Genomic DNA, 13,937 nt, shown 5'->3' with positions numbered 1-13,937 from the left:
GTCTAGAAAACACAGTTTCTAGAGTACTTTTGTACTCAGGCATTCGTAAGCAATAGATGATTGGATTAATTAAAGAGTTTCCTATCTGAAGAAATTGCGTTACGTCAAAGAGGATGGATCCAGTTGCAAATATTTTGACATCAAAACGCATCATGTATATTACTGTAAATGGAAGCCATGTAATAAGAGATAAAACGGTTACGATAAACAGAGTCTTTGCGAGTTTCTTGTTCTGCTTTTGTCTGTTTATTGGCAGTCGTGGGTCTTGCCTTTTGGAAAAGAACCAAATTAAAGAATACGCACAGGATATCATGAATAAGCAAGCACACGAGTGCATAGATGCTACCCAAGACACTGTTCTCTGTGTTACCTTGGTAAAAACATGTAACAGTTTAAAGACAGGCACCAGTGTTGACATAAGCCACACCGCTCCAATACTGTAAAAATATTTTCTTGTCGCTGTGGCTCTGAGGCGAAATGGACAAACTATGGCGTACAATCTCTCCAGGGAGATAAGGACAAGAAAATCAATGGAAGCGCTCTCAAAAAGGACATCCAGTACGACATAATTCCTCCAACTTGGTTTGCAATTAGGAGAGCTGAGTTTCCATATTTCACCAACCACGCTTTCAATATTACTGACACCGACCATCAAATCAGCGATTGCCAGGTTGATCAAAAGATAAGACGTTCGCTTCAACTGGGATCTTCTTTTCCAAAAAACAACGATTGTGGCGGCATTTCCAAGGATGATCGCCAGAATCTCCACAACGTATACTGTGACGGCTAACGCCACCCCCTTGGCGTTGCACATATTTGTAAGAGAATCCAGTGAGATCTTCCCAGGTGTTTTAAATCTGTAAAAAGCAAAAAAAGAAAAAAAGGAATTGATGACAAGAGTCATCACGGTCTACTTGCATATGCCAACGGAATCTACCAGTTTTCTTAAGATCCAAGTACTTTCCAGAATAATTGTATCTGTTGAGATTAGAGCTGTGGAAACCTCTTCTCGTCAAGGATTTTATTTTATAACGAATGACACGTACCATCTATACGTCTATACAAGCCAAGATATTCGTTCCCTCAAGCCTTTCCGATCTGAAAATCAATATGAGCTATCAGCTGCTGGGTGTGATTTTCCGCTCTATTTCATCTTCTGTACTGATTATTTTCATGGTTTCCTGTCAAACGCCTATTTGTCTTTTGATGTTGTTTACCTTAAGGCGGAAAAAAATATTATTTTGAAATCTGCATAACAAAAACAGAAATAGACATATCATGGCGTTTCCTGACATGTCATGGTCCATTTGATTAATAGTTATTATTGACTATCAATAAGCAGGTCTAGAAATTTCCGCTAACATGCGCTTCCCGCTATTTTTGTCACTTTGTATTATTTAATAAAAAATGTTATCTATACAACTACTTTAATTAAAAAACCCTTAACTTAGAACTTGGAGTTTGTGGCTTCTCAAAGATAACACGCTGTTTGTATGTAAAACCTGCACTCAGCGTGAGAACAACTGCATTGTGCATATAAAGCAAATGTACGGTGGACAGCACAGAAAGTATAAATTACTATTTCCACAAATACATCGACAAACTAAATAAACAATTCCAATTCCAAACGAGCCTTAATAATCGAAACGTCGCCGTGACTGCCATTTGACGAGCTGCAATCTGCAATCACAAGGGTTTCGTGAGCTGATTTACCTCAAGACGCAGCATTAACCTTGGAAACATCTGAGAAAAGGATGCAACTAATGAATCACTATCAGGTACTTTTCTGTTTTACTTTTTGAAAAAAATAAAAAGAAAGAAAGAACTGAGAAAAATAGTTCTATCGGATGAGAAGCGAGGAGAATCAAAATATTATATGAAGATGGCCTGATGTGAGTGAGTTTGTTTAGTTAGTTGCAGCTTAATTCCCTCTCTGCTTAACTGAAAGAGATCTACCCTGTTCATTAAACAGTGTTCCATTATTTGCTCAAGTAATGATAGTCATTTTGCAGGCTTTCGGTAAGTTTTAGTTTCTAAGCCAAATATTACGTGTCTTGGTTTCAAATGCGTTCTGGTGATAAGAACATGAAATCGCATATACAAATCTGTCCATCACGCCACGTTTGTAGAAAGAAAATTAATCAAAGATAGATATTATTATTTCTACAATCTCATACCCAGAGTCCTCAGGCTTTTTGGTCAGCGGTTGGGTGCCAGGAGAGAGTTAAACTTACCGCTGGCCAAAGAGCCTGAGGACTCTGGGTACGAGATTGTTATTTCTATGAAATTCAATCTGATGTGAAATATTCTTGAAAATGAAAATCACAGTTATTGATCAAATGAAACATGACATAACATAACTATTTATACTCGAGGAAATTCATGAAAACAGGAATTAGAAAGACTGATAAGACGAAGACGCAAAGGAAATAACCAATGAATGAAGTGGTCTGTTATTGAAGAACTTCGGAGCTAAGGGTTCCTAAATGACCAATTAAACTTATCACATGCAGGTCAGCGCAAAATTACGGCTGTTAGTAAAATAACAAGCATCGAACGCGGGTTACTCGAACCGGGCCCCTTGGAAGGAAGTTAACCAATCACCTCGTTTTTTGAAAACAAAGAATCCTGATGTTGTTGGTTAACGGACCAACAAGATTCAAGTAGTTAACGACAAAGTTTGAAACAACCGTGAACTTGTGGACCCCTCACAGGTCCTCACGAAAGTGTCTCATGTTCTGATTGGTCAGTGAGAGTCTTTACTTTTCACTCGAATGAATGTTTTTATCTACGGACTTTGATAAATACTTCCTAGGTTTTTGGGTCTTATTTGCCAAACATTCAATTAGAGTGGACCGAGAAAGGGAAATTTACGACAACGATCGCCGTAGTTCCCAACTTTCGCGAGAACGTGTGCTGGATTTCATCAGGGCGCAGAAAAGAATGGGCGGTGAACTCTTGGGCGATATGTTATGCGGAGAGAGACTGGGTCGAGAGAATAGAATGCATTCCAAAACAAAGATGGGAGCTCACTACGGCGGGGAGATAGCAGAATGTCCGGGTAAGTTATAAGATCTGCAAATCATGAAATGATCCTTAGTCTCAAAGACGAGTGGATTACGAAGTTCTAGAAGCTTCCATGTTCAAAGAAGCTGAACGTTTTGAGGTAAAAGAAGTCTTATCTGTTCTCAAGAGATTATCATCGAGCTGTGAAGAAAGCGAGTCCAGATTCGCTTGAGAAATACTGTCCAAAATTGACAAAGATAGTGCTACTGAGATAGCCTGGGAACAATTGTTAGAGAGCTGAATGATGTCGTCCGTAATTGCTATAAATCTGTTGATAAGCTTAAGAGCCAGCAATTAAAAATAAACTGACTTCGTTTCGAATTCTTGTAGCTAACTGTTTTGACCTGACTGGCATTAGCGTGACCGTACTGACTACTTTGACCTAGCTCTAACTAAAAAGGGAAAAAAAAAGGTCAGGACAAAATTTAAGCAAGTGAAAGAGATGAAGTTGTACTATACATGGTCAGGCTTTCAGCTGCTTTAGGTCGTTGGGAATGAACACTTTTATTCTCACGCGCCGACATGAAGAGGAAAGGGTTTTGAAGAAGGGAGATTTATTTCAAGTAAAACCGTTTCTGATTTTGTATCTAAAAACCATCCTTTATCACCTACAGCTTCAATAGCTTATTGAAATGTTCTGTTCACAAAAAGTAAGTTGAAATGTTTTACCGTTCTCTTGCAACAAGCTCTTTTTTGTATCAAACTCCAAAATTCCTCTGCCTCAATTTTTTGAACAGTGGGCGTTCTCGATCCAGTCTCTCTCCAAATCACACATCGCTCAAAAGCTGAGTGGGCGTTTTACCGCCCATTCTTTTCTGCGCCCTGATTTGCACCATGTAGGGCTGAGTCCGCAACTAATCGCCACGGAAATAAAGACTAGTCGCCATTTTGTGCGAAACGTTTTGGCAGACTATAATATCAATAATTCCTCGATCAAGAGCTCAAACATCGTGTTCGAATGCTTTGAGTAACAGTCAAATGAGAGACAAAAACAAAACATCGAACCAATTGACAGTAGGCAGAATTTGGGATCTAAACTAACCAACCAAAAAAGTGCACAGTTTACAGTGTGGTCTGCATGTTCAAGTCGGGTAAAATTTATTAGCGAATGTTTTGTCTAGACACTCCAACGTTACTAGTCTATTTACCAACAACTTTCAGATACTTTGTTTTCTGAAAACGTTGTGATTGGTTGAAATTCTACCAAGTGGCCCGGTTCGACTTGTCGGACTGTAATCAAAGGTAGCTGTTTATGTTGCTCTTTTGGCGATCAGTGTTCATGATTAAAATTGGTAGAAAGGGGGCTTAAAACTTATCTAAAAAAAAATAAAAAATTTCCCAAATTTTCGAGCCGTATCTCTGGTTCTTCTTCTCCAAAATCACTGCTTCATATTTCAGCTCCCAAGAGATCTTAACAGTGGCACATATGCCCTCGCCTAGTGGGGCGTATAGGAAGGATTTTGTGCAGTTAAAGATTACACCAGTCAGTCAGAATTGCGGCCATGTTCGCGAATTTTCAAGACTGTAATGTGCCGTTTTCAGAAAGAAAACAAACTCTTTTGAAGTAGCTGTTTATCATTATTAATATGCAATTGAATCTGTAGTCAAATCTTATTCGATTACAAAGTGAAAATAAAAGTTATTGGTCAATAAGAAAATGTAGCAAAAAAGTTAATTCACACCACAGTCCAAAAGGGAGGAAACGTGAAATGAAAAAGGAAGAATGATAAGACAAAGACGCAAGAGCCAAGACTACCTACAGGTGCAAAACTAAGGTCATCTCACTGTTACGACTGCTAGTAAAATAGTAAGCATCGAACACGTTTCGTCATCAATTCAGCTCTCCTTGTGAATGGCGCGTAAGTAGATCATGTCCTTAATGTATGTCGGTAAAATATGAATTACCGGTTAAGTGTAGTCCTGTGCTGAGTTGCTCGAAGCATGGTTAGCGCTAACCATTCGGGTTAAGAGGTATTAAAACCTATAGGTTGTCATGATGTTTAACCTGGGTTAGCGCTAACCATGCTTCGAGCAACTGGGCCCTGAGGAGAACCGTTGTTGAAATTATTTTCAATAACCTTAGCTGAAGTCATCATCGGAGTCAAGTGAAGATCATTTGTGAATTGTGCATCGCTAGCTTGTGGTTTTTGCCTCTGCTCACTGATTGCTTAACGAAGTTATGGATCGTCAGCATGGACGCCTACAACGATCGACATAAAAAACAATGGAGCTGCAGTGAAATAGAGCTTAAAACAGGTACAGGACTACTGCCACAGTTACGTTGTCTAGGTTGCATGGTTTAAATCCTGAAAGTTTGGTTGTAAAGTGTCTGACTAGATTTCGAGAGAATCGACGTTATTTAACATGGGGTGCTTTTTGTCACCGTTGTTAAGGTAACAGTTGTTGCTTCGAAGCCAACAAACATACAATTCGATCATAGGTTGAAAAGGTAGTATGACGGAAATCGAAGCAAGCGTTTCATGCGAAATATTGATTTGAAAAGATCCACCCCCCAATGCCAGAAGAACTGTTGCGAGCCTCCCTAATCCGATAGTAGTATGGATTGTTAACTTTTGTTCGGGCAACGAAGTGAGGAATGAAGGGGAATTTGCCTTCATTACAGCAAATTAAAACCAGCAACGAGCTTTGAGGATAGTGATTACAATTGTGATGAAAACGTGAGAACATCTGCCTACGTTTATCGGTGTACCGTAAAATTTCAAATATAGCCCCCCCCCCCCCCCCCACCACATCCGATTATAAGTCCCCCAAATAATAGACACTAAAATCCTTTCGATAACAAGCCTCAAACTACCCAAACCCCTAACCAAAATCCTGTTTATCTTTACTTGTTTACTAAGAGTTGCAAAAGGGACGCAAAGGAAGAAAGATCCAGCCAGAGATAACAAACAAACAAACAAACAAACAAGCAAATAAAGCAAACGAAAACATTTAGACAACTACTTGAGAACGTTGCCTTATCTTTTAATAGCTCCTATAAATGTTACTACATTTTATGCTCTTCGACTAAATTGCAGTTTAAACGCTATGCTATGCCGCTTATGAGTTTACTTGCTCGCATTGTTTACTCTTTTACGTATAATGCTATAGATTTAGGTTGCCGTTAAACGAAATAACGTTGATTAACTGAGCGCATCTGTTTGGCATGTTTGAAAAACGGAACTTTTCGGAAACGTCTGAGTTGCACAGTTCTTCGTAAAGGATTTAGCAATCCTAGTACATGCTGACACAAGTGAAAAATGGACGCCCTGAGGCTATCGTTGTAAAAACGCTCAGTTTTATAGCATATCGTATTCTTTTTTTCATTAAAACCTGTCACTAGTTTATCGGCGTATGGTTATCGCGCTTTCTTAATAGAGCAAAACTGATAATATGCGAAATAACGTTAATAACACGAAGGGCGCTCAACAATCCACGTGAAAATGATAACTTATCTATTCGAAGAACTAAACACTATTCTAATTATCTAACTACTGAGTTAAATACGCTAATATATATTTATTTTCTTTGATGCGGAACGTCATTTTGTAGCCGTAGTTATGACGCGGAGCTGTGGGGGTTGGTTTGGTTTGGTTGCTGGTGGATTGTGTCACTTGGCCGAAGTTAACGCCCTGAAAGAAATAAACATTTTAAAAAAGGTAAGAAATTAGAGAAATACCAGTAACATCAAGAAAGAAGTCATAACAGACCTTATGCAAAAATGGCTGATATTTTAAAATTCTTTTGTCTGCATACAAATTAGCACTATTAGCCCCGTTCAAGATAAAAACTCTTGATTTTTGAACTGAAGAACGAGGGTTAGTAGGGCTAATTTGAAATGCAAACAAAAAATATTAAAATTTCAGCCAATTTTGCATAGGGTCTATGATATTACAGTTTAAATAACTCTTCCGTCTTTACTGTTACTTCACTCTCCTCTATCGTACTTAAAACAATATAAAACAGCACGTTTCAAAGGAAGTTTACTTTAACCACGCAATTAAGCTTAAGCAGAAGTGAATAAATCTGTCACACATACACACACACACGCATATACTTGAACTTTGGCTCACGATTTTATTACTTTTACTATGTCTACCATGCGGGATCCTTCGTGTTACTCACTCGCTCACTCAGTCACTAAAGTCTAGTGGTTCATTGACATTCTTAAACTGAACGTACCAGGACAAGAATTCTGCACAATCGTCTCCGCTACAGGTGCAAGTTCTGAAAAACTAACAGCGGTGAACACGTTTTTACTGGAACTAGCGATGTCGTTTAGCTGAGTTTGGTCGACATTCCTTCCAATGCCAAGAGAGAACACAATCACTCCCTTGTTCTTGAGCCCGCGGGATGCTACTGAAAGTTCTGTGTAAGCACCGCGATCTGTTGTTTGCTTGCCGTCAGTGATAACAATTGCGATCTGCAAAAAGGAATCAGATAAGAACCGTTTTCAAAGAGTCCGTCATCGACAGAAAGGAGTGCTCATTAACGACACTGCGTTTAAAACTACGAAGAGTGAATGGAGAGTGACACAATTTCCCTGAAAGTTTATAGTCTGGTGCAGAAGACCTTTGTCGGTGGTGACAACTGCGATCTACAAAAGGAATCATACGTTTAACGCTTTTAGGTGGAGAAGAGTAAAGTATGAAGTATATCTTGCCCCAAAGGTTATGTTTTATAAGTGGCATCTTCTTTTGCCTCACTACAAATTGTCCACGAAAAGCCATTACCACAGATGAATACTCCCAAGCACCTTTCCCATGTACCCATCAAACGCGCCCTCGACAATCATTCACGAAATTTAAAGGAAGGGGTTCACATTTCAGTGCACGTGCATGAATCTAATTGCTTTATTCTCTTTCTTATCAACTTTATGGCCTTTAAAATCCCACTCACATGTACCTCAGTCATCACATTCTATAATTAGTCCAAGCAAAATGACTGATGACCAAAATTCACAGAAAATGCTAGTGGATTGTACTCATATTGTCGATATTGAATTTAGCGTTGATCCGTAAGATTTATTCCACGGTTGATGTGTTTACAGTTATTTGCATGCGAAATAACGCAATCATATGAAAAAATTTCCACCCGAGTCACCCATTCCCTTCCGAATGGTTCATAAACAACGAATTAAATTAAACAGGCTTGGGTCATAGCAAGCAAAGGCATTTTGATTCATGGACATGCGCAGAACCGTGAACCCCTCCCTTTACCATGCAACTTCCAGAGGTAAAATAACTTACAAAAACGTCTAATAAGAGAGGCAATTAAAGCTAATAATAAAACATTTTTTTGGATATTTATAATACCTGTGGCAGTTCTGGCCTCATTCCATCTGCTGTTGTAAATATCTCTCCGTCAGCAAGCAGCAGAGCTTTATCAATAAACGTGTAACCTCTCTGGAACCTAATCCTATCTATAAGACCATAGTATCCTTCCTCTGTTATATCAGAGCCAGTGAGCCTGTTAAATCTGAACTCCACGTTAGCCCCGGTACTATAGGCGACCACAGCAATGTGGGTCTTGTCTGGACCGACATTGAAGGCTTTAACCATGTCTTTCAGGAACTGTAACATCTTTATCCAGTTCCTTCTGCCGATGCTTCCTGATGAATCCACAATAAATGCCACATCTGCCACGGCCTTACATACAAATTCTGAAGATGAAAGAAAAATATGATTAAATAGGAAAGCTTTCTTATCTAAATGAAACCATCGGTCATACTGTCAGTTAAGCGGTCATGGATGCTAGCAGCTGTCTTTCTTTTTAACATAGTTTCCAGCGCGATAGACGCACTTAATTCTCATAATTAAGTATGAAGGTCCGGGTATGTGTCCGTAGAGATTTTCATTTCTGACATGAGCTCTACTCGAGGCGTTATTAACCATCCTCAGCACGCGCGTGGATCAGTCGCCTGTGGACGGATGGCAAAGTACCAGTAGTGCTGGAATGTGTTCTCGTTAACAACCTTGTAATTTACATTGCTAAAGAGGCCCACGTTGAGCTAGAGTTAACCTGAAAAAGGTGGGACGTTCCTCAACATGACGACATCCCCATTCAAATCTCAGTCAACATTCATTGCTGTTAATATAATTTTCAGATGCTTCGCCACTACACCAATATCGTAATTACCGTAAGCAACATTACTTTGAACCGAAAAAAGCGCATACACAAAAGAACACATCTGCGACATCACAACCACTCAATCTTTATTGTTTATCTTAGCTAACCTGTTGGGATTGGTGTAGTGGGCGGTTGTGTGATAATAGGAACGGGACGAGCTGAAAGAAAAAAAAAAAGAATACAATAAATTAGAAAAAAAAAATCTACTTGACCACAAAGACCTAAAATTATATTCCAGTATTTGTCTTTTCATCTCGTTTGATGGCAAAGTCCATCAAATTCCAACCAAAGAAGCAACAACCTTTATTTATAAAACTATTCTCACAAGCGAAAAAAAGTTCTCAGTACCATACATGAATGAACAATTACCACAATTACCTAATTTGCAGATGCCTCTCTTTATTGAATTAGCTCTGTTAGATAAGTCGCCAAACGAGTCTACTGTGAACACATTTCTGGGCCCAGAAGCAATTTGGTTAAGTTCTGAAGCGTCAACGTCATTTCCTATACCCAACACGAAGACGGCTGCGCCTTTTGTCTGAAGGCGGGAAGAGGCCACATCAAGAGGCGTGTAGGCTCCTTGGTCTGTTGTTTGCTCTCCAGTTGTAATTACAAATACAGGCTGCAAGGAAAGATGCAGACAGACTTAATTCATGAAGGTAATACAAAACAGAACAATTTGTGATCTAGTGCTTGAATTCCAAGTAATTTACCCTTGATACACCTCTCATCCCAGCAGCCGGTATCAACACTTCCTTGTCTACCAGATCTAATGCTTTGTCAATTCGCCTTGAGCCACCCTGGCATTGCAGGAGACCAACTCGTCTGTTGACTTCTTCTCCATTCAGAAGACTTCCAGTTAATGTGTTGAACTTGAGTACCACTTCAGCATCAGTGCTAAATGGAATTAAGGCAATGCGTCCTACCGGTTTTGACACGTCGAAAAAGGTGACTAACGTTTTCACAAACTTCAGCACGCGATTCCAGTTGTCAGGGTCATCACAGACAGATGAGTCAATAACAAAAGTTGTGTCCATAGGAATCGGGCATACGTCTTCCGCTGGAAGAATGAATGGTTGAAAAATTGCATTATTACGGCTGATTTCACGACATGAGTAAATCAGTGCCAACACACACTTATCCTACAAAGGACTTTTATTTTTTCAGTGTTAGCCTACAGTCTAGTTTTATTAAGTGAAACCAGATGGACACCAAGACCAGAGCACAAGAGCTAGCCGATACTGAACTCTATATAAAGAATCATTTCAACAAAGATACAAAGATATTCATTCAACATGGACATTAGCTACCTGGAGACGTTGGCACTGGTGTTGGTGCTGCAGTTGGCACTGAAAGAAAAACAGATAACGAAGTTGCAAACCATAAAAGGAAAAGGATGCCTATTGATTACCATATAACAATAATAACAGTAGGCTTCAATAAACTCAGCAAACATAGCTGCGAGTTGACAATAATATTCAAAGCTTTATAAAAAAAAAAGTATCGAATAAAGTTAAATTGTACTCCAATGAAAAACAAAATGAAAATAAAAGCTACATTCGGTGCGAACTCCGAGTAAGCGGTAATTATGTCCGCATTCTTTCAAATAAAATGACTTTTGTACAGGGAAAACATCACGCACGTAGTGAGTTGAATGACAATAGACATTGCTGTTTTAGTATTGTTTGACGACCTGCCTCAACCTAGTAACACTTGCTAAAAGCGGAAATTCCCTCGCAACCTACCAGGACAAGAATTCTGCACAATGGTCTCCGCTACAGGTGCAAGTTCTCCAAAACTAGCAGCAGTGAACACGTTGTCATTTGAACTGGCAATGTCATTCAGCTGAGTTCGATCGACATTCCTTCCAATGCCAAGAGAGAACACTTTCACTCCCTTGTTTTTGAGCCCGCGGGATGCTTCTGAGAGTTCTGTGTATGGACCTTGATCTGTTGTTTGCTTGCCGTCAGTTATCACAATTGCGACCTGAAAAAGGAAGCGGAGTTAACCCCTGATTAAAAAAAAAAGGACAAAAAGGAGTTTTCCTAAGTCGCACTGCATTTATAATCATAAGGTGCGGGATTTGGCAATTCCCCACACAGTAATCATTATAGTGACAGATTCTTTCGATGCTCAACTGTACAAATTTTCAAAACCCACCACATAAAGAAGTGTTCCTAAAATAGATTTCTACATACGCAGTAACGATGGACAGCGAAATTTAACGTTACATTGCTCTTTAAACAATTCATCGACCTCAAAAAGGCAAAGAAAAAGGACTTTTGACCTGTCACAAAATTAACCACTGGAAGAGTGCTTTCGTAAGACAGAGCTCAAATGTTTCTTAAACTTTGAGGGACCACTGGACCACTGTAATTGGCCTTAGCTGTAATGTTTCCGCGGCCAATTTGTTTCTTTCTTTCAACTTTGTATCTGTGTAATTTGTTTGTTGAGTTTCTTTTTGTAGGTTAGGATTTTTTTTCATGGCTTAGATCAATAAAATAAAGCTGCCAATAGAATAATACGCCTCACAGATTCTTTAAACCTTTCTCTTTTCCGGAAATAATTGAATAGTCTTAGTCCCTAACCTGGGAACAGGTTTTCCCCCTCCCCCTCCCCCTCCCCCCACCCCCACCGAATGTCAGTGCCTGATCAGAGGTAGACCAAGCTTCGCATCTGATAATAAGAACCATTGCACAGATTACCATGAGACTCTGAGAGCACACAAGTTCACAATATACGTTTGATCTGAGTGCAAAATTACAGTAATTCATGAAACGTATGCTTGAGAGCCAGTTCTGTTATGACTAAATTTTTTTAGTAGAAATAAATGTCATAAATAGTTAAAAAAAAAAGACCACCCAAGGTATTGGGGTGTGAAACATTCTTGGTACCTGTGGTAACTGCGACCTCATTCCATTTGCTTGTGTAAATATTTCTCTGTCAGCAAGCAGCAAAGCTTTATCAATGAACGTGTAACCTCTCTGGAACCTAATCCTATCTATAAGACCATAGTATGCTGCCTCTGTAATGGCAGAGCCAGTGAGCCTGTTAAATCTGAACTCCACGTTAGCCCCGGTACTATAGGCCAAAACAGCAACGTGGGTCTTGTCTGGACCGACATTGAAGGCTTTAACCATGTCTTTCAGGAACTGTAGCATCCTTAGCCAGTTCCTCCTACCAATGCTTCCTGATGAATCCACAATAAATGCTACATCGGCCACGGCATTACATACAAATTCTGACGGGAAAAGAAACAGTAAAATTAGAAAACAGAGGGATAAAAAATAAACATATGCTGTCGGAAAAAAAATAAGTACCCTAGAAAGTCACAGTATGAGTTAATTTATTCGCTTTCTTATATGAAATCCTACAGTTATATTTGACGTTCCAACGAAAAAGTTTTCCCCTTAGGTGCAGTTTTTAATACCTACCAACCACGAAAGGGTAGGGCTTATATTTGGATAACCAGCAGCTCATCACAGGGAGCTCATATCTATGATTTGTCTCATATAACGTTACAAAGACTGGTGTGAAAACTGAGAAAAATGAAGTCATTCGTGGGATATTTGACGTAGCCCGCTCCAACCCAGAAAATATCTTTTGAAAAACAACCATAAAATGACTCCGTCTTCAACGGCCATTTTGTGACGAAAGCAAACAGAAAACAGAAACTTTTGACGGAATGGAATCCTCTGTTGAAGTAAGGTAGCTAAGTTAACGAAACTCCAGCTTTAATTACTGGTTCCTTGGGAAACAGTTTTGTTTTCCCTCCACACAACATCGAGATTCTCGGGAGAACACAATTTTTTTTCACTCGGGACCACTAATTAAGTGTATTATAGTATACCACTCCAAAGCACTACGTAATTAGGTAATCACGATGAGGTAGGATTTGTAACGTGTTAGAGTGTGTTGTCAGTGAGGAGGAAAGGGCGTACTGTAGAAGGAAAAAATCATAAAGGACTAAAATAGAAAAGAGGTGAGAAAACACTCCCACAGCCCCATCCAAGTTAGCTATACAGCACTCGTAACAGAATGAAAATGTTTACTTTCACAAGTCTTTTGGTCAGCTTTCAGGACAAATCCAGGGTTACAGGAACAGATGAAGCTACCATCGGTGTTAACACAAACTTGTTGGCATCCTCCATCAGCTCCCTCAGCCATTTGGCATTCATCAATATCTTTTGAAATTAAATGAACAAAACTATTATGTAAATAAGGTGAAGCTGATATTTGTTTGCATGAACTAATAAAAACTTCATAAAGCTTCACGTTTCATAAGGAGCTTAATATCGAAAAAAAGAAAGAAAGGAAGAAAGAAACAAAGAAACAAACAAATGGTTATGAGTGTTCACCATAACAGAACATTTATACCTGTACAAGTCTTGCCGTCTCCCGTATATCCTCTGCGACAGCGACATACATGGGATCCTTCAGTATTGAAACACCGTGCGTTGGAGTCACAGACATCCTTCTCACACTCGTTAACATCTGTGTTGAACAAAAAAGGTTTAGAAACTTCGCGCCCCTACCCTCTTTCCAGAATGAAACGATTGTTACACAGACTTTGATTTCCCAACTTAGTTCTATAATACGAATCAACAAGTTTTTCGAAATTGATTTAACTATAAAAGTTAACGTTAAAAGAGAACGACGTTTCGACCATCCGACGGTCATTTTCAAGTTCAAAATGAGAAGTAAAATATGTGCTTATATACAATTGTGAAAAAACTAATGAG

The 13,937-nt window shown here is 39.1% G+C and overlaps 1 protein-coding gene across 1 annotated transcript; it reads right to left on the bottom strand.

Moving 5' to 3' along the window:
• Positions 1 to 6,000: 6,000 nt before the first annotated feature.
• On the bottom strand, positions 6,001 to 13,702 carry LOC146453174 (collagen alpha-6(VI) chain-like). The gene is made up of 11 exons (XM_085096923.1): positions 13,573 to 13,702; positions 13,248 to 13,379; positions 12,090 to 12,436; positions 10,941 to 11,181; positions 10,506 to 10,544; positions 9,909 to 10,255; positions 9,574 to 9,817; positions 9,303 to 9,353; positions 8,382 to 8,728; positions 7,249 to 7,489; positions 6,001 to 6,698 (listed from the first exon to the last, which is right to left on the bottom strand). The coding sequence occupies exons 2-11, from the start codon at positions 13,360 to 13,362 to the stop codon at positions 6,691 to 6,693; spliced, it is 1,980 nt and encodes a 659-aa protein (XP_084953049.1). The 5' UTR covers positions 13,363 to 13,379; positions 13,573 to 13,702; the 3' UTR covers positions 6,001 to 6,690.
• Between the last annotated feature and the right edge of the window lie 235 nt (positions 13,703 to 13,937).

Source organism: Pavona decussata, unplaced genomic scaffold (genome assembly GCF_977016875.1).
Source record: "Pavona decussata unplaced genomic scaffold, jaPavDecu1.1 SCAFFOLD_345, whole genome shotgun sequence".
In the NCBI taxonomy this organism is placed as follows: Eukaryota; Metazoa; Cnidaria; class Anthozoa; order Scleractinia; family Agariciidae; genus Pavona; species Pavona decussata.
This window is presented reverse-complemented; position numbering and strand designations above follow the sequence as displayed.